Source organism: Colossoma macropomum, unplaced genomic scaffold, assembly GCF_904425465.1.
Source record: "Colossoma macropomum unplaced genomic scaffold, Colossoma_macropomum, whole genome shotgun sequence".
NCBI lineage: Eukaryota > Metazoa > Chordata > Actinopteri > Characiformes > Serrasalmidae > Colossoma > Colossoma macropomum.
The window spans coordinates 12496214-12517241 of NW_023494798.1; the positions used below are offsets into that span (position 1 = coordinate 12496214).

At 40.2% G+C, this 21028-nt stretch overlaps 1 protein-coding gene across 1 annotated transcript in view; it reads left to right on the plus strand.

Moving 5' to 3' along the window:
- The first annotated feature begins 6180 nt into the window (after positions 1-6180).
- igf1ra (insulin-like growth factor 1a receptor) overlaps positions 6181-21028 on the plus strand; it is a 129531-nt gene continuing 114683 nt past the window's right edge. The window contains exon 1 of the mRNA XM_036585556.1: positions 6181-7476. Coding sequence (XP_036441449.1) covers positions 7383-7476 — 94 coding nt within the window. The 5' untranslated portion in view covers positions 6181-7382. The remainder of the gene's footprint in view (positions 7477-21028) is intronic.

A 21028-nucleotide genomic window follows, 5' to 3' on the forward strand; every position in this document is an offset into this window, starting at 1 on the left:
CATGCACCACGCCTCACGCTCAGGATTCTGTGAGTGTCTTCAATCCTATCACATGACCAGACCTATCAAGAGGATTATAAGCTGGGCCCAGGCTACTATGAACTCCAACCTCCTTAATAACTCACTTCACTGATGATAATAATAACAGCACAAATTCTCATATAAACAGTTATAAGAGTCATCTTGCTAAGAGTTCGCATGAGATAGCAAGAACTTTGTGTTTGCAAAGTGGAAGGGCAGTTGCCAAACTGTAAATGCAGAAATTGCATTTATACTGTAAGTCTTTACATCTTACTTGCAAAATCAATTAGTAAACTATACAGTTTGGGCCTTTTAGTGGTCATCTGTAAATGCTATACAGCAGCTGCAGCATCCTGACAGAGTATCTTCACGATAAAGGCATGGGGGGTAATCTCATGCTCAAGAGGTTCAGCTAATACATAATACCCAGTAAGCTTTTTAGAGCCAACACAACAATCCAATTGAAGAATCAAGGTTCAGCAATGCAGGCAAACACTACAAGCACCAGATACCGTAACTGTCTCTTTAAATAGATCAAGTGATTTATATTTAGGTGGTTTCGTCAACATAATCTGTGCTCTATATAGACATTTACTTGCTATTTGAACCATTCTAGCGAACTGGATCAAAGTCAGAGTTCAAAACCATTTCGGACTTGGACTTAAGTCTTTCGCTTGAGAAACCTTAACTTAATTATGACTTATGTTTGTTTATTAAAATAAATGACTGAACATTCTGTTTTGTCACTACCAAAACAATCATAACACTACCAAAACTTTACCAAATGTTTCAGTGATGACTGTATCAGGAGTGACAATTTCATCTAATTCTGAGAATAACTCAAAAACACTAGCCAGTACATGTTTGTACAGTTACACATAAACACATAAAATCATAACATTTTTCATTAAAACACACAAAAAAATGTAATTGTTTAAAAATTTGTGTTTTGGTAGTGACAATTCTTAATATTACACACTGATTTTCAGACTTTACATTTACAGATATTTACTTCAAAACAATGATATCTAACTACTCACCATGTGACCATGACGGATGAGGACGCAGTCTCGCTTCCTGCTCTAAAATGGCTAAAATAAAGCTCCACTTATGGACTAAATCTCTTTGTGTTTCGTAGTCACATGAAAACATGGGACAGTATTTTTGAATAAAATTCTTTTTTTAAAACTCAGGATAAATCCAAATTATAACAGTATAAGGATTTTTTTACAAGTTGAAATTTAGAGGTTAGGGTTAGGGATTGAAGGTATGGCTTTTTTCAGTAGGTACAGGCTTGAAACGATGACCCAATCACAAGCCAGAAAACTGCAGAGGGTAAACAAATGCACGTGCTCTTAACATGATCTTCTTTGTGATTTACGTCAGACGACACAAGACTAATTGTGTGTCATATCTGTAGACCTTTATTGTAACTGGTAAGAATTTTAAGTACGTTGGTCTGCTGAACAGCTCAGCAGTGTCACATGTATGAATGCCCATTGTGTGCAAGCTGTAGTGGTCATGCTGCTGCTTCATTAATGTCATGCAGAGATAGTATATGTGATAAAAAAAGGAGTGGTTCATGGGATGGAGCAATATTAGAATGATTTTGGAGAGATTTCAGAGTGAGAGAGAACACCGATGCTCTGATTTTCTGAAAAGCCACTCGGGAAAACCACCCTGCTCCACTCCCCCAGCTCCGCTCCCACTCGGCACCATTCATATTCGCCAAAAGAGCAATGAGAAACGTTGTTCTTAAACTGTTGGACAAAAGAGCCTTCTATACTCAATCATGATAACATTATCTGTTACCATTTTCACCTGTTTACCTTTTGAAAGTTCCAAACATGTGTTTCTGATCATTCTACAAACCCAACTTTTTTGGAATGTTTTGTATGTATATTTACAGGACAGTTTGCAAATCACTGTTTTCTGTTTTTATTTGCATTTTACCTACTGTCTCAATGTTTTTGTGTTTGTACATTCCATCAATTCAAACAGTAACAGCATAAATAAAGAATTGTTTATTTGTGCACCTTATAGGTCCTGTATATCCTGTATATCCTTGCTGCGAACAATAAGTGTGAAATCTGAATCGAAACACACCCTTCTGGGCTTCCTGTTCCAAGCATGTTTAGATAACAACAGTGGAGCCATGAGGAATGTCTCAGCTATTCTTTAGGGAAGAATAGGAAGGTGATACGATAGTGAATGCTCAAGTACAATGATAAAAAAAAAAGGTTTGGTCCCTTGTCTTTGGAAGACACAAATGAAGCAATGGAGCAGAACAGTGATGGATGTGATCGAATCACGTTGCCACACAGCAAATCAACATACCACCACCACCACCCCCCACCTGGAATCTGTCCATCCTGATCATATGCCTCTTAGCTTGAAGCTGCCTCCATTTTCAGGCTTATGATTTTCAGGAATCTCTTTCTCTTCACCCAAACATAATTATCACCCTCCCCTTCCAGTCAGACACCCCCCACCTACTCCCCCGCTAATTCAGCTAAGTGAAAAACAAACAGGCTCTCGTTAACATGTGCAAGGCGCCCATGGTAAACAGTCCTGTTTCCACTTGAGTGCTGGGGCAAAAGGAACTGAATGGAAGGCACTCAAGGTGGGCAGGCCGTGCCCATGCCCTTCATCAAGAACTGCCATATGAGGACATCCACAAATACAAGTGGACAGAGCCAGCATTTGGTGGCCACCAGGGGAGTGAGCTTTGTTGTTTTTTTTTCCTTTTATAGAAAATACATTCTTCAGATAATTACTAGTGTTCCTACAAGATACTGCACGACTATTATATCACTGCTGTATCTTCATTTTTGTCGTTTTTCAATTTTTTACATAATTTGAAAGTACCCTTTGTCCTATACATTGTGTGTAAATTTCATGATGAATGGACTAAAAGAAATGACCCAAAATTAAAAAAGTCTGGTTCCATTGAGTTACATAAAAAGTACAGTATGTTTTTCCTTCTCTTGTAAAGTTAGCATTTTGCAGATATGAGGTTTTGTTCCAACAATAGCGACATATTACTATAAGCACTATAGAAATATTATACAAAGTTGAAAATGTTATAGATTTACAGAAATATAGTATTACTACGGTTCTTTCATTTTTTTGTACGGCTTAACTTTGTTAAGGTAATGCGGGGTCCTACTCTCATCTATAATCGCTGTTTTGGAGCTGAAATGTCCTTGACGCCATTTAGACAGTCTTGTGACTGTGATGATAATTGAAAGGAATTTTACTGAGTCACAACAAGGCAGACAATCAACAGGGGTGATTTTCACAGTACACCATGTTCCCTCTAAAGGCCACAATCTGTCTGCAACCCAGACAAGCTGTTTTATCAGAAGGAATTGCTCTTGGACTTTACCTTATTTGTCCATCTAGCTTCCTACTGCAGGTGACAGGGCCTGTTGAAATCATTTCATCTGTCTCCTGCATATAATACACTGCTGTGTAGGAGCTGTCCTGTCTAGGGATTTTGTGTTCCCCTAAAAATGATATAGCTTGCTGTGAGTCTATTTTATGTCTTTTTTGAGGACTAATCTGAACATCTGGTTCCCATTGACCTGTCCATATAAGTGAAAAGTGGAAAGCAGTCCTGAATTACATAGTCATTAGCTACACTGTTGAACTCAACGTTTAAATAACATTACATTTGGCCTTCCTAAATAGCATGCCTGTATCAAACATTTACTGAGCATATCTGAAAGATTTATTGAGCATATTTGCTAAAGGAGGCGTATTTAGGAGAATAAGCTCCACGGTAACATCGCATGGCTGTACAGTTTACTACAATCAGGCGATTCCACCATTTGGTCAAAAGGCGGCGCCAAATACAAACTTGCAGTCTAAACTGACACCAGATCCTGGTGAAATCGCACAAAACAAGCAAACGCACACGTTTTAAAGGGGGATGTTTGGATAATTCCGTTGTTGAGATGTAAACAAAGTAATTCAAAGCGGTTTGATGTGAAATATGTGCTCTGTACAGAAAATAACAGGTTCGGATGGTGTTGGTGAAAATCGCGATGTCTACAACACGAATACAGCCATTTTATTTACTGAAATCTAAAATGACCAGGTAAACTACACGTATCATAGTTTTTACACGCCTTGCATGGATTCAAAAACACAAGTTTAAGGCCAAACGCTTATGTAAAAACTACTGTAAAACAGTCTCAGGCACGAGGCACCGTGTTCGTAACTATATCGTGTAAAAGCTTTCTGTAAGGTGTTTTTGTCAGCATTAAAGGGGAACTCCACCGATTTTTCAAAATTTCTGCATAATTAAATGTTTAAGACGTAAACACAGTCGTTCAGAGTGATTTGGCATGAAATGCGCAGTTCTAGAGAAATTTACCAAGTCAGAATTGTTCACAGTGGTGGTGATAGGAACCAGACGTCCACATCTAAAAGCTCAATCACAGTAATTTATTACATGAAATGGTTCTAAAAACTCCGCCTGATGTTTGAGTTTTTACAATAGTTTTCTGATAAAGTTTTAGCCTAAATCGTATTATAATCAGTTTACTTTATTCTACCAATATTTTAGGGATACATAAATGTTCTAAGGCAAACTCTGAATGACTGTTTACATCTTAATAACTATGCACAGATTTTGAAAAATTGGTGAAAATTTGTTTTAAATGATTTATCAAGTGGTTTGAAATGCATGTGCGAATTTATGTGGAATAGTTTTAAAGTATTAAAGTAGCCTTTAATAAATCTAATCAAGTTCTAACGGACTAGACCAGATACTTTCAGGGTTGAAACTGGGAAAATTATAAGCACTGACATCGTATTAGCCTTAGGCTGGCTTATTTAGCTTGAATCAGTGCGATGTGAGCACTAGGCCTAATGAAAAGAAGGCAAAAAAAACGTTAAAGGAACTGGCCCACATTTGGACTGGACCACTGAACACAGAGAACCAGAATATCTTAATTTAATAACACAGTGTACATTTTTAATGTGTAAACAGAATAATATGAATGATCAATCGAACTGTTAGACCAGTGTATGATCAGACAGCTCCTAAACAGAATTGCAGTACATTCAAACAGACAACACCCAAACATGATAACAAAGCGGAAAAATTAGGACAGAAAATAACAATCCTTACACAAATTTAACACATACACACTCAGATACTGCCTACATCAGGCTATCCAATGTTTCTCTGACATGGTCGTGTTGAGATGAATGAATCACGGAGCAGAAGAGAGATGGAAAAAAACCTACGATCTACACAACATAACCTGCTGGAGAAGCTGATGTTCAGCAGATGAAGATCTGCAAAAGCTCGTGAAACCCCGCGATACTCAAACCCCCTCCTGAGTCCTGTCCGAGCGTCTGAATGAAACTCTACATCAGGTTTTACTTTCAGCTCACAGGGCTGTGTGTGTGTGTGTGTGTGTGTGTGTGTGTGTGTGTGTGAGAGAGTCGGTCATGGGCAAAATATGTGCATGTTACACACACCGAAAACGTGGGCTTTAAACCTCAGTTATTTTCAGCCTAAAATAGGCTAGGCTGATACTACGATTATGGTTTATGGTTTATTTGTGTTATTTTGAGCCAGATTAATCTTCAGAGCTGCGTCTGGTGAGGTCTGAAAACCCTTCTCCGCGACATTTGATAAGCCCATGTAGGGTAAACAAATTTCAGATTCCTCCCCCTTTCTTTACGTGAGCGCAGTGATGGGCACACAGGCTGGACTGGCTCAGTGTCATTCCAACAAGCTCCAGATGTTACTGAGTGTGATTTAATTCTCATTCAGATTATTGAGGGGGCGACGACATGGGGCTCTATCTGTCCTAGTAGTGTCTGTATATATGAAATAACCACAATCACTATACAGAGCAGAAAGACAGACAGATAAATAGAGAAATGCAGATATGTGCCTATTTACCTGTTTGCTCTATATAATTATTTTCTATGTATAGACCTACATATAATAATAACACCATCTTCCATGTGTTATATATATATATATATATATATATATATATATATATATATATAGTGTTTTTGCTTTGGTGAATCTGATGCCAGATTCCCATGCAAATTCCACCATGTACTGGACCCAAACCTCCAAACCGCTCGCCTTCACAGACTCTGTGCTCCTGGACAGTGCTGTGAAATGCTGCTGATGGAGGATTCCCACGCTGCTGGATCCTGGTGTACTCCACTCCATTTTTTCCCGCTCTCTTAACGTGAGTGTGAGTGTGTGTGAGAGAGAGAAGCCGAGTGTTGTTTACAGCGGCGGATCTCCTGAGCTGAGCTGAGCTGAGCTGAATCCGTCTGGCCGTTGCAGTGCAGCCCAGCGCCGCTGTGTCCACACTGTGGAACCAAACCTGCTGCTGGTGTTTTTGTCAGAGATAAAAAACAAGAATCATCTATGATTTTCTCTTTTTTGTGGTCGACGTGGGAAAAAAGGGTCCCTTCCAAAAAGCAACCCAAGAGCTGCTCTGCTTTCTCCTTCCTCGCGTCTCGAAAGGAGGAAAAAAACAACAGGAGGATTTATTTGGACTGAAAAACAGCCCGTGAGAGCGGGGTGAAGGCAGGCAGACTGAGAGAGAGAGAGAGAGAGAGAGAGAGAGAGAGAGAGAGAGGCGGGGAGAGAGGGGGCTGCTGCAGCTGGTGTGAAACCATTTTTGTCCTGGCGGATATTTTGGATGGAGCACTGTTGGGAGGCTCGCTGAGCGGCTCGTTCATTCATAGCCTGTCCGGGTCTCTCCATCCTCTCTGGAGCGACCTCGCGGTCTCCTCACTCACGCGCCGCGGGGCTCGTGGGGGTCCTCCTCGGTCGGGCCTACAAACCCCCTCACTCACTCACACGCTGGGGCTCAGCGGGGCATTTTGGCGGACGGAGCGCGAGCGAGGCTAACCGACTTAGCTTCCGAGGGGCTTTCTCTCTCTCTGTGTCTCTCAAGAAATGGAGGCTGAGGACGCGGACTGTCGTTCGTGTGAAATTCGTGGCTCGACTGTTTTCATAAGTCACGCGGCGTCGCGTCGCTGGCAGGAATAACGAGACGTTTTACTGCTCTAATTCACCTGAACGCGCTCTCTGAAGGAAAGAGGGATCTGCTGCTGGTACCAGAAGTTTTACTGGCTGCTTCTTCCCACCTCGCTTCAGCGCACGAAGGAAAACAACAACGCGGATTTGTTTTCCCCTCACACACTCACACATTCACTCTCTCACTCTCTATCCTTACATGTAGAGGAACTGTCGAGTCAGAGCTGCTTTTTATTCGTTTTTTTCCGCGCTCTCGAGCGCGCTGTGCTGTGTTATATTTGTGGGACAAGGCCTTTCTATTTTCGGGAGATTGATTAATGTGACAGGAATGAGATCTGGAACGGCGAGGAGTATTTCGACCTTATTCTGGGGTCTTGTGCTCTGGCTCTCTGCGAGCTGCCCGTGGTCCGCCAGCGGAGAGAGTAAGTTAACCTTCATATCTGATAGCATGCACGATTCAACTGTTATTTTTATCAGCAGGAAAAAAGCAAAACGTGATGCTTGGACGCTTAAATGGCATTTAAGGCACGTGGGTTTTTAGCCAAGGTGCTCACAGATGTCGGGACGAGGCCTGTAGATTGGAGTGTGGACTCAGGTAGAGTAGAATAGGCGGTCCTTTGGTTTGGTTTGGTTTGGTTTGGCTGTGCTGATGGTGCAGCCACATTTAGCCACTGTGCATTTTTTTTTGCAACAACAATTAGTCACTGAATGGCTCGTAAGTACAAAAATATAACAGAAAGTCCCCGTGCTAACCCACAGACTGCACTCATTTGTGGGCTGCTGTAAAAATTCAAGAACTATTTGTCATCCCTGCGTTACGCGGACATTACTATGTCTGTTCATTGTACTGTACAGTACAGTAAGCGTCCGCGAATCGCCCAAGACAAAACTGCATGAGTGCAGCTCGGTTATGTTAACAGTGGTGTTATTTAGAGACCTCTGATCATGTCGGAGGGACAGAGCCTCTCTTCATATAAACGTTTATATATGCGGATGTATAAAAAGACAAGTATAGCTACTGCAAGTCAGTACGATTCAGCAGAGTGTGATGCAGCAGTGAGGGTGAGTGAGTGTGTTTGCTCGCTCCACTTACCCGAGGATGGGAAGCGCGCACACACACACACGGAGCGGACTACAATGACCATGTGGCCATTTTACGTTCAGCAGGCAGGCAGAAATCCGCGGTGTGCCCGAGTGCTGATGTGTGATAGCGTTTCTCTTTCACCGGTTACTGTTTTTTAAAATGTGACACCGAGTGAATGCGTGATTTGAGCAGCCCGTTTGAAGGCTTTGTAATCGGCCCGTGGGAGTCGTCCGTTATAAAAACGCCATGGTCTGTTACAGCTGAGCGTTGTTTTCATTACTGAAAGTGGGCAGTGAATAAGCTGTGGAGGGATGACAGCAGAACAGAGCATCCCGGATTGAGTTTCTGCTGAGGAGACGTTTTGACTTGCAAAGGCGATTTTAAATGGGTTACACTTTCTGTTTTTCATGTTAGGAAGGCAGTAAGTGTAAAAAAACGCTGAAAGGAGTCCTGACAGGGCTAGGCAGTACTGATAAACTACAATCACTGTATTTTCCAGATTCATCACAGTATCTCTTCATCAGATGACTTGGGTTAGTATTAATAAGGTTAATGACACCGTTAATGCAGCTAATAAGGCAGCATTAACAAAGATTCCTGTGTGCTAAAATAATGTCTTAATGTCAAAAATAATGTCAAACCTGACAGTTTTTGTTATTATGATTTGACTGTTATTTGACTTTATTTGACTGTTAGGTTCTATTTTGTTCCCATGAGGGAAACTTATGCAGCATTGCAAACGTTTACCAGACAGAAAGCACATTACCATGAATTAACTTTTTATTCATGTAATTTTTGTGGAGTTTCCTCAGAACAGTCTGAAGCACCCAGCAAATCACATACATTGCAGTTAAATGTCAGGTGTTGCATAAGTAAATGGCACAAAACAGAATTAAAAACCAACAGCAGCAGAGCAGACAACAGTGCTCAAACTGAAAAGCCATAATGTCTGTATCAGGATATACAGGTAGAGATGATACCCAGCACTTCATTCTGTCAGGCTTTTTTAGAGTTCTTTTTTTTGTCATTCTTTCAGTGATGTGAGACTGAGCTAACTTTTGTTATTAACTGTCTATTATTATGTTATTAACTGTCAGGTCTTTCATGGCTGTACTGAACACGTTAATGTTGTTTGCCAGGTTAGACTGCTCCATAACAAGCTGTACACATCATTATTAGAAATAACCAGCAAATAGATGTACTTGTATTTCTATTCTCTCATACTTTAACTCTTTTTATTTCTGCCTAAAATTTGTAAGTTTATGTGTAATTATATGTCTCGCTACTGTAACAGTGCAATTTCCCTTCAGGATCAATAAAGTTCTGTCTGTCTTTGTCACAAAGAGCTGACTTTACAGTTGAATCTGGTGAAACTTGATATTTTGTTTGCCTCTCTGAATGGTGAGGTAATGGTGAAATGTTTCTTGAGATTGCAGAAAACATGTGATTTGGAGAACTTGCTGTTGTCCCAGACTCTCGTCCCACATCTGTGTTTCAAGCGGACAGAAAACAAAGCCAGATGACAGTTCACTTCTTCATTAGATCTTTTTGTTTTTAATTGTATGTGTGTATGAAAGTTGAGAGCTAGGCTGCGTCAACCGGTGAGTTTTAAAGCGCTGAGCTAATGTCCTGCTACCTTTGAGTGTACGGTTTGTAAATGCTCATGAGAGCATTATGAGAGCATTTGCTCCCATAACTTTGAGAGGGCACGGGTAAATTGCATCATGTTGTTGACGACCCATTTTTCCCCCCGTCGTAAACACCAAAGCATCAAAGGTCACAATCTGTTATGATCTATTTACCTCCAAAATGTTATTTTAAGAAAGTTGCACCACTGCATTACGTCATGAGCATGGCATATGACACTTTTGGCATGCCACCCAGTTAACACTCAATTAGTGTTGCTTTGGATTAAGATCCAGTCGGTGTTATTGTTTAGAGATTGACTGTCATTCAGCATTTTGCACTGTTATTGTTTATTGTGTATTCATACATTAATATGTATTTTATTCACGTAGTGAATGTGCAGTGCAGACTGTAGAGAGAGTAACCATTGTTTATCAGAGTGATGTATGTCAATAGATTAGATTATTTCAATAGATTAGATTTTCTTATTACAGCCAACATACATGGACGTACTTTTAAAGGACCTATATCATGCAAAAACAAAATTTCTTCACTTTTTTAAATGAAAGAGCTTGATGCAACAATTTAAACATTTTAAAACATACCATGTAATCTTCAATCCATATATGGAAACTAAGCTGTAAAAAAACAGCCCGTTTTAAATTAATTGTTTTTGTGATGTCACAAAAAAAGCAACACATATCACATATCAGCCTGTTTGGCCTACAGCAGTTTAGTTCCACCCATTCATGCTGTAACTGAGTTATACAGAGTGTTTCAGGACAGGACTGCCAATCAGAACAGAGCTCATTTACAAATATAAGTCTTAAAGGCACAGTGACAAAGACTGCCTCTGTAATTTTAAGTCATAAAGAGAAGATGGAGAGGAGCCATGTAAAAGTGTATTATCATTGTTTTTGATACATGAACTCGAACAAACATCACAAAAAAATGTAACAAAAAGCACAAGAAAAATGTGTTTATAGAGACTGTATGATGAAAAACCAAGTTTTCCAGATTTTGATTAGTATGGAAACAGCCTGCCTTATTCTAAGGGATAAAGAGAGGTAGAAAAATGGTATAAGTCATTAGTATACATTAGATGTGGACGAACAGTTTTCTTTATGTTTTTCCAGTTACTTATTTTCTGTACCACTTTAACAGAACTATATATATTTTAAAAAATATAGTGTTAAGTGACAGTTTTTAAAAGAAGTCGTGCAGTGTTTGTGAGGCTGTGGAGGCCTCAGTATGACTCATAAGGTGTGTGGATCTGTTTAAGAGGTGTTTCCTCGTTTGCAGAAACAACTGACTACAGTTAAGCTGTGTGCGCGTGCGTGTTTGTGTGTGTGTGGGGGGGGGGTGATGTGTATTATCGCGAATAACATCGCAGCTGTGATTTGGTTGCTCAGCTTGTGCTGTAGATCATCACAGCTATGATGTTATTCATGATAACGCACAACCCTGAGAGTTCTGTTGTTTTTGCAAAGTAAAGAAAAAAAGTAGAGCAGCAAAGCCCTGAACATTGTATCAAATATATGTTTTTAATATTGGCCACCACAAAGTACTTCCAGCAGCTAAGAGTAAAATGACCGTTGTTGTTACTTAGCAACCGTGGTTAGCATAAAGATACAGGTATGGAGAAAAATAAACATGCTGTTATCAGATATACACAGGTGGACCATTGTGTAATATTGAATTCAACTAAACTTAACCAATGAAATCATTAGAAGCCTGTAGGTGTCATTAAGTTGATTGGTCAGCGTAACCCTCATGCCACTCCAGATGTCTGAAGCATTTCTTTCTCTGTGCCTTTGCCAGACTATGAGGGTCTCTTTCGCAGCTCTGTTACATTATCTTCAGTGTCTGTCCTGTAAAGCATCGCAGACACTCCACTGACACACTGACCCTAATCAAATCAATCCTTATAAGGCCAGGTTCTCATCTTTCCTCATGTATTTATCAAAGGTGGTGACGGTGTTTTTCAGACTTTGTATGCGAGTTAATGAGCTGTAAAATATATAAGAGGTGATCTGGAACACAGGCAGAGTTAAAGGGCCCTTTTCCTACATTTATGTACATTTATCTACATTTGTACATATATATATATATTTTGTTTCTGCATATCCTTTAAAGATTTTTGTGTTTTTTAAGTACCAAAAACAGTCATAATTTGTTTTAAGATGACGATTTTCAGCCTATCTTTATTCCACGTGTTATTTTGTTACTTAGCCTTTAGTGCTGCATTTACATTGACAATGCACTGAAGTGGGTAGCATTCATTTTTCTCTGGGACGCATCAGTTCCATTGGTGCATGATGGGACCAGCACATTAGATTATGGGGCATGCAGTGTGACGAAAAAGTTGAGCAGTGCTGTACTTTATGCAAATGAATCGGACAAATGCGATGTGCTTATCCAATCAGGAAGCAGGTGATGTTTTCATGATTTGTGTCTGCAGATGAGTATATCGCTGTCAGAAACAAAACCTTTTATCTCCATTTCTGTTGTTTTTCAGTTTTTGACATAATTTGAATGCCTGTTGTCCTTTACATTGTGTGTAAATTTCATGATGAATGAACCAAAAGAAACGACCCAGAATTACTTGGAAAAAGTTCTTGTTCCGCTGACTTCAATTAAAAGTAAAGTGTGTTTTTTTCCTTCCCCTGTAAAGTTACCATTTTGGAGATACGAGGTTTTGTTCCGACAACAGCGATATTGAAACGTTTGTTCGGCTTCTCAGATGTTTCCAGAAGGGCAGCAGCAAAAGATCTTTAAACATGACTGCTTTGCCTCCAGAAATTACAAATGCAGTAGAGAATCTTAATATCCTGAAACTACTAAATTTTAGTTGGATATCACAGGGAACACCCTCATAACACCCATATACAGCCAGCTGAAGGGGAGGGAAGGGGTGTGTTCATGTCTGTTGCTGTGCTGAACCATAATAAATGCGGTGCAAGACTGATATGTGTAAATACTCTGATTGGCTGGTCTCTAATGCACTTTATTCATAAGTCCATGTTGGCTGTATAGGTACATTTACATAGATGTGTTGGTGTTGTTTTTTGTAACATCACAAAGACACATTTTGAAGCTTAGTTTCCATAAATGGTCTGTGAAGGCGCAGGAATGAATGTTAGATGAAACTTGAACATTTTTACACAGTACATCAAAATCTTTTGTTTCAAAAAAACAGGAAAATTCAGTTTCCATCATTAATACCTTCTTTAGTGCAAGTTATTTCCAGAGTATTAAGTGAATGTATCGCTGAGACTACAGTTGCAGAACTTGTTTCTGAGTCTGTTTGCTCTAAACATTTGTACGTGCGCTGAATAAAAGCAGTCTGAAATATTCGCAGCTATATGAATGGCCATGCTCCATTAGAAAGTCTCCAATAGAAAGTCCTCTTTGGTCTCGTAAACTTTTTTATCCTGTTCATTTTAATAATCTGGTCAGGCTAATAAAATGTAATTTAGCTCCCCTTTCAAGTCTCACCGCAGTAAACTTTCCATGCCATTTCTTCCAAGTATACGGCAAACAAGACTCCACGGTTCATCGAGTGAGAGGGAGAGGAGAGACTCTGGGGTTTGAAAATAGAACGTGTAAAAATACATGGCCGGGGGAAACAGGCAGGGTTTTGTTAATCAGAAGAGTAGGGAGTTTGTGAACTGTTTCGCCGGCCTTTTTGCCGTTCGCACGGGCGGTCTCCGGACCGCTGGCCTGTCTGCCTTGCGCCTGCCGTCAGACTCTCACACACACTTAGTATTTGAAGTAAAAAAAAAAAGGCTCTCTGCTATGTGCCAGCATTAGTCATAAGTTTGCCCCTCTGACTCTTTAACTGGAACTGAGAGCCTGCTGTGGGTGAGAGGCGAGATTCAAAACCAACTTTATTACATTCTCTCTCTCTCTCTCTCTCTCTCTCTCTCTCTCTCACTCACACACACACACACACTCGTCTATATGTAAAACACATGCACACACGGCCGTATTAAATGCCAGACGCACAGACACAGAGCTACAGTTTCAACTCTATCCATTACGGCTGGAAAGCCAGGCAGAAACAGCATCACCAAGGTGACACATCCTGGAGGGGGTGGGCCTGGAGGGGGCGGAGCCATTTTCTTCTTTTGTTTTTTATTTGTTTGCCCAATTTGATGCGTGTGGTTCTGGTTCTAGTGCGGTTTTGCTGCTCGTGACTGAGACAGTGTGAGCCTCCGCTCTTCTTATGACTCACACACTCTGCACTGGCCAGACACACACACACACACACTCTCTCCATCACTCTTTCTCTCGTTCGAGCTTTCTTTCTCTCTCTCTCTCTTTCTCCTTCTTCTCATCACATTCTAGCTCTCTCTTTTCTCTCTCTCGTTCTTTCTCACGCTCTAGCTCTCTCACTCTTCTCTCACACTTTGTCTGTTCTCTGTCTTTTTCTTTCTTTCTTTTTGTGTTTTTGTCTGTTTTTGTCTCTGTTTTCTCTCTCACTTTTGCTCTCTCTCGTTCTATCTTTCTCTTTTCTCTCTCTGATCCCTTCACATTCTAGCTCACACTCTTTTCTCTCTCACTTGTTCTTTCTCTCTCTCTCTTGCTGTCTTCCCCTCACGCTCTAGCTCTCTCACTCCTTTCTCTCTCACACTCAGTTCTCTGTCTTTGTTTTCTTTCTTTCTTTGTCTCTCTTTCTGCTTCTGTCTGTTTTTTTGTCTCGTTTTCTTTTTTCTGTTTTCTCTCTCTCTATCTCACTGTTTTATCTACCTTTATTTCAATCTCTCTCTTTTTGTTGTTTATTCTTCTGATTTTGTTTGTCTCACTATAGCTCACAATTTTTTATTTCTCTATCTGTTTTTGTCTCTGTATTTTGTCTGTTTTTTCTCTCTCTGTTATCTGTGTTTCTCTCTCTCTTTCTCTCTCTCTGCCCCCATCTCTCTCTGAGGGTGGTACACGTGGGAGCGATCGTGCGTCGTGCTTGCTCGTCCTGCGCAGCGTGACAGTCTGAGTCACTGAATCTGTGTCACTGTGCTAGTTTGTGCCTTCAGAGTGGCTGCGGCAGTCAAACGGTCTTAGAGCTCCGGTGAGCTGCCAGATGAGGTTTACAGTGCTTAATTAAAACGTTAATTTAAAGAGTGCTGTCAGATTATCTGCTTGTGTGTAATCCAGTGGTTGCATGTACACCGTCAAATGCAAGGAGAGTAATTCGGTCTAATGGGACAAACCAGCCACTCCCCCACGTGCTTCATTGTTTTTGTGTGGAGCAGAATAGCGCACTGTGAGAAGATCCTGCATTCTCACAGGCTGAATCCTTCTTCTGTTGTCTGTTTAAATACTGCTGAGCATATGGGTGGGCTGTGTAACACGTCTCATTATGTTTCTAGGTATGTGGTCAGTACAGCCGAAGTTGAGATGACTATGTGTACCTGTTTTTAGGAGCAGGCCTCCTCAACCAAAAATTGCTGTTAATGTTTCAAAAATGAGTCATTTGTGGTATTTGTGCAGCAAAATGCCTTTTCTGTTTGCATTCCTTGCGTTTTATTTTTCCCTTTGAGGTTTACTTATAACATCTGTTTAGCTTTATGTGCCAAAAACAGCCAAAATGAATTTTTATGTGATGAGCATCTTGTTATCTGTTGAATTAAACAGGCTGGTTTTGTGTGTATGTTTGTTAAATGTGTTCCTGTTGAGGATGTGTTTTCTCATTTTCACTTACAAAATCAAAAAACATGCAGTTGAAGAACAGAAACATGATGGTGTTCAGCATCACTTTAGATGCTGATCATCGTCCCATGTTCTTCTCTTTTACTTTAGAAATCTGTCTAACTTTGTCATTAAGTCATTGAATAGGACCCATTGCTGAACATTTGCTTTTGCATATGTTAGTATAAGTCATGCCTTATGAATGTAATAATGTGTTTCCTGTCACTTCAACTATAACAGTGTTGGATATGAACTGAACATATTTACATGCACTTTGTTTACATGAACTTTGCTAGCAGGTATGGCTTTCTGATTAAAAGATTGTAGCCTATGTTAGTGTTGTAGAGGCTGACACTCAGGGCTTAACTGCTGCACTCAGTCGTATGTGTTATCAGCAGACCCATTTCCGAGGTAAGCGTGGCATGTAACGCTCACAAGCGTCAGTCAAACGTGTTGTTGTTCCCTCTCTACTGTAGCAGCAGGGCTAGCACTAGCTAAGCTTGGCGAGGGGAGGGGGGGTGTCATGTTACTAGCTGGACTCTGACACATGAGCTTGCGCTTTTGATGTGAGGGCCACTGAAGGGAAGTGTAGCAACAGACCAGTGGTCAGATGACTTCCAGCATGTGGAGGATTAAGCACAGTTGAGGTGGCAGGTGCGAGCGCTTTGGAGTGGCAGCCAGGCCCTTGGTCACGCTCCTCTCTATGCATGAGGGGCTTTTGCTTAGTCCCATCAGCCCCCAGAATATCTCCTGTAATTGGAACAAATGGGCACTAAACATTGCTGTTTCTGTTATTCAACAGGAAGCATGTGGGAAATATGCAGGCTGCAGGCTCAAATAGCTGATGGGGAAGGGGACAAATGTCACGCAAGGCCGAATGACTTTTAAACCTGATCCTGCATTGCATCAAGCCTCAGAACTAGGAAGAAAGGCTTCCGCACTCTAACAGCCGTTCTGTAGTTAACGACGAAAAGGCTGGAAAATGACACAATTATGCTCTCTTCCGAGAATGGTCACTTACTCAGAAACGCTTCCAGTAACCTCTGATAAACTCTTTAAGATATCCATCTGTCTCAGTAGAGCTGCTATTTGTTTAAGATGTTTTTGCTTATTAGGAGTCAGATTAATTAAAGGAAATGTTTTTTAAAAATACTATATTTATTTATTCCAGATTCATTTTGAGTTGAGTTCTTTCATTTTAGTGTATTAGCATTGAAATGAAAGTCCATGGATAAATACACTTCGATTATGTTAGCAGCAGTATACACCTGATTAAATGTAAGTTTTAATTGATTTATGTATTTAGCCATGCCCAGTTTCACCCTCTAGCTAGGTGTCCCCTAGTCACACAATACTATCAGTGCTGGAAGAGAGAAGAGAGAAGAATAGCATGTGTTTCCTACATCTCATGTGAAGCCAGCCACCACATCTTTTCGATCAGCCACTAATGTGACATAATTGGACAGCTCAGTGTGCCAGGATGGGGGCACTAACTGCCAATTCTGTTAAATAAGCTAACAGACACCTGTGTTGTGGCTAGCATTGCACAGTGATGGGGAGAGGGAGAGTCATCTTACCCACCTGGAGAGTGCGAGGCAAGTTGTGATCTCTTGGACTCCTGTCCACAGATGGCTGTAGCATCACTGGGGGTTGAACTTGAGATCTCCTGATGATGGGGCTAATGAGCTTGGAACCCTGAATGTATGTCTTTTATAATTTTAAAGGAATGTTCTTGTGAAAAATCTAATTTACGTAGTTATCCCACTTACTCCATATGTAGTCAATCAGCCAAGACATGAGTGATGTCCAAAGTTAGCTTTTTTAGTTCAGCGCTAGAACTAAATGGGTAACATTGTTTGCAAACACTGGAAGTCGATAGTCAGCCAAATCTTTTCCGCAAATACATATCCAAATCTTCTCAATCTGCTCAGACTTCTCTTTGTGGGCATGCATCTCACACTACATATGATCGCTACAGATTATGTTCACAATTTCTGTTGTTTCTAATTATAAATGACTTTTAGTGTTGAATTTTTTAACTGAGATATATGCTCATAAGTAGAAGCAACAGAAATCTCAGATGAAATCTATGAAATCTCATTTGCCTGTGTGGCGTACGTGCATGTAAACGGGAGTTGAATTCTGCAGGGGGGGAATGGAATTTGGAACAACACCTGTTGCCAAACTGGCTGCCCCCTGCATTTAGCTGCACTGTGAAGTTTTGTTTGTGTTTATAGCTGACAGTAAATCATCCTAAACTGCATTGACAAGACTGCACCACCTTAATGAACATCTGGTTGTGGTTTGAGTAGGTTGAGAGAAGTGTTGGGGATGTATTTATGAAAAAGATTTGGGTGACTATTGACTTCTAGTGTTTATTAGCAATGTTAGCCTTTAGCTTCAGCACTAAACTAAAGAAGTACATTTTGGATGTGAAACCTGTGATGGCTGATTGAATACATCGGGCTGAGTGAAACATTGTGGAAATGTGATTTTTTTTTTAAGAATTTCTTTAAAGCCTTTTTGACCTAAAGGTTTAAATCTAAATACATATAATTAGCATTTTTGTTCATACATTTCTAACATGTTAAGTGAAATTTAAAAAAAAAATCTTAATGCACCCTTGACAAGTGGTCTTCTTGTGTCAGGTGTATCCAAATGTCCGATTGATACAAGGGCATATCCAGACGTATACCTGTTCACCTGAAAGTTATCAGTGTTTTGAAAGCTATCAATAAAACTTTGAAGAACTGTTGAACTTTTAAAGAACCCACGTTTGCTCAGGTGCACTACGTCCTTATCTAGGAGAGGAGACCCTAATAGCTGCTTGTAGAGATGCCCCCCCCCTCCTGCAGAGGTGCTTGGGATTCCTCTGGAAGGCCAGGTTATCAAACGCAAACAGCGGCCGCTGGATTCCCGATCTGTGTGTTTGCGCAGCGGTGTGAATGGCGTGCTGAGAGGAAGAGGCGCCTGGGTTTCTGTTTGCTCTTTCAGAGCTCTGTGGACTCAAGGCGCCTGATCTGAAGGACGCAGGCCCGTTCCTACGCCACTCACAGCCTTTCGGTGCCATGATCAGATTTCCTGCTGCTTGATGTGAGTGTAGTGAAGGTGTATGAAAGCTTGTGGGCTCTCACCCCATCTCTGCTTATCTTGAAAAGGCCTCTCTCAAAAAAGTAAACATTATTTGTCTGCTTTGTGTTTGGTATAACTGCTCCCAGTGGTGGCAAATTCAGGAAATCCTATAATTTGATAAAATGACATGCAGGAGTTCAGGTAAAAACCTGGGGCAAAATAAATGTATTTGTGTTTTAGCACACTTTGGTATGAATTTTTGGCTTTATTTTTGAAGGTGACCTTTTAGACTTTTTATAGTTCTCTATATAAGTACCAAAAAAATTATATCACAGTGTACTTAAGATTTCTGATGGTTTTGTTACATCACAGCATAGTGTGTTTATGAATAGGTTTATCAAATAAAACTCTTTTGGATGCTCAAGTAAATTTATTTTTGTAGATTAACAATGGTGTATTATTCTTGGATGCCCCTTCACTTTTAATAATAAACATATTTAACAACTGAAGAAAATCTAAAATATCTTTAACAGGGCAAAATATTAGAAACATATTAGCAATATATAGACAGATGTCAATATTAACACTAATGAGATAAAGGCACGTATGCACAGAAAACTGGTTAGTCTCCAAGTTAGGCTAATGGCTGATGGTTAACCCCAAGAGACTGGCTTTCCACTCTTTCTCTCCACTTTAACTCAGTACTTTCTTGTTGCTGCTCCTTTAAGAACAAACTGTACCCGCTTACCTCAGACTGCTGTTCTATACAGGAAAGGAGAGGAAAGTAACATATTTTGCGCTGTATGTACATACGTTGCGCTATTTGCAACAACAACGGTTGAACAGCTACTACTCTGTCCTACCCTTCTCTATAAATGGGGTCAATTTCAAAGGGAAATGACCTGTAGACAAAATGAGCAAAGTCTGAATTTTAGATCTGTGTGGATGCAACCTTTTGAGGCTGTTTACAATTTTTTCGGTGATAACATATAGATTGAAGTAAACCGCATGAAAAGTCAGGTTCAAACAAACCCAGGACTGGTGATCGGATTAAGATCAGATCACTCAAACCACACAGAGACGGATCTTGACCGCAGTCAACACTAGTGTGAAAGGAATATGTTTTCTACATACACATACAGTTACATAATCGTAAATGCGCCTGCTGAGTTTTGACTAGCAGGTGAGAGGGTAACCAAGGCAATGCAAAATGGAGGATATGCGAGACTTGAGTTACCTCCAAACCAAGTGCCTTGTTGCGCTCTGGTCCGATGAAAGCGTCCAAGCCAAACTTGTCAATTCATATCGTAACAAGAGGAAAAAATAATCAAAAATAAAACAGAAATGATGTATGTATTGATGTGCTTATTACTTGAGAACATAATATCTAATTTCATCTGGTCACACGGGATGTATTTTATTGAAAAGTGTAAACGGAGTCTGACCAAAGTTCATCCAGATACGATCTGAACATGAAAAACATGTTAATGTAAGGTGCAAACAGGCTCTTTGACTTCTGAGGCTGCACCTCATTGATAACACAGTTGCATACAGATGTTATACCTGAAATTGATGTGAATAATCATAGCCTAATGAGCACAGTATACACTGAACATTTAGTGGAACATGTTGAGGTCAATTTGAGGCTGTTGCTGTGGCTAATAACCTGCAGTTAACATGTCAAGAAATAATACATAATAAAACATAATAATAGTAATGATAATTCATGATAATAATAAACTGTGTATAAGCTGCAGTTTATGTCATCATGATGTCAAGAAATAGCCTGTTGGGAAAGCGCTGGTGCTTATTGGTTTTATAAATGCTCATGGTGTCCCTACAGTTATGTTCTGAATGTTAATCAGTTTTGAATATGTATCGATGAGTACTTAATCTGTAAATGTTACATATTCTCACAAAGCCACATCAAAAATGAACTGGAAATAAGGATCAAACTACTTGAAATTGAAAGTCCACTTTTAAAGTCATTAACATTTAAACTGATTATCAAAACCTAATAAAATATTAATATGACATAATGCTTTTATCTTTGGATAAGTTTTTTTAAATGAATTTTTTTCCCTTCATCACTCCTCAAGCTACTTTGACCCTTATTTACTATGGCTAAAAGGTTCCTAAAATCCCTACATAGTGGCATTTTCAACAAAAATCTGGGTCAATATCCAAAATACTGCAGGCCAAGAGGGACGAAGGATTTTTCCTTTCTGTGGCTGATATAACAAAGATATGGGTGTCACATTTTTCCTTGTAAGGTCTTCCCTGCCCTCTGTCCAAGTTGTTGGATGCTCTGGGAGCTCAGAGCCACAATAAAATCCTGACCTGCTGAAAGCAATCCCTTCAGGATGGGCCAGGAGAAGGGGTCTTAGATGCCTTTCTCGCTGGGCGTGCCTGGGATTGTGTTTACGGAAGAGCCAGATCTTCACAAGTGGAATGGGAGATGAGGGCCGGGCCTCGGATCGCACGGCTAGTGGAGGTCAACTAGT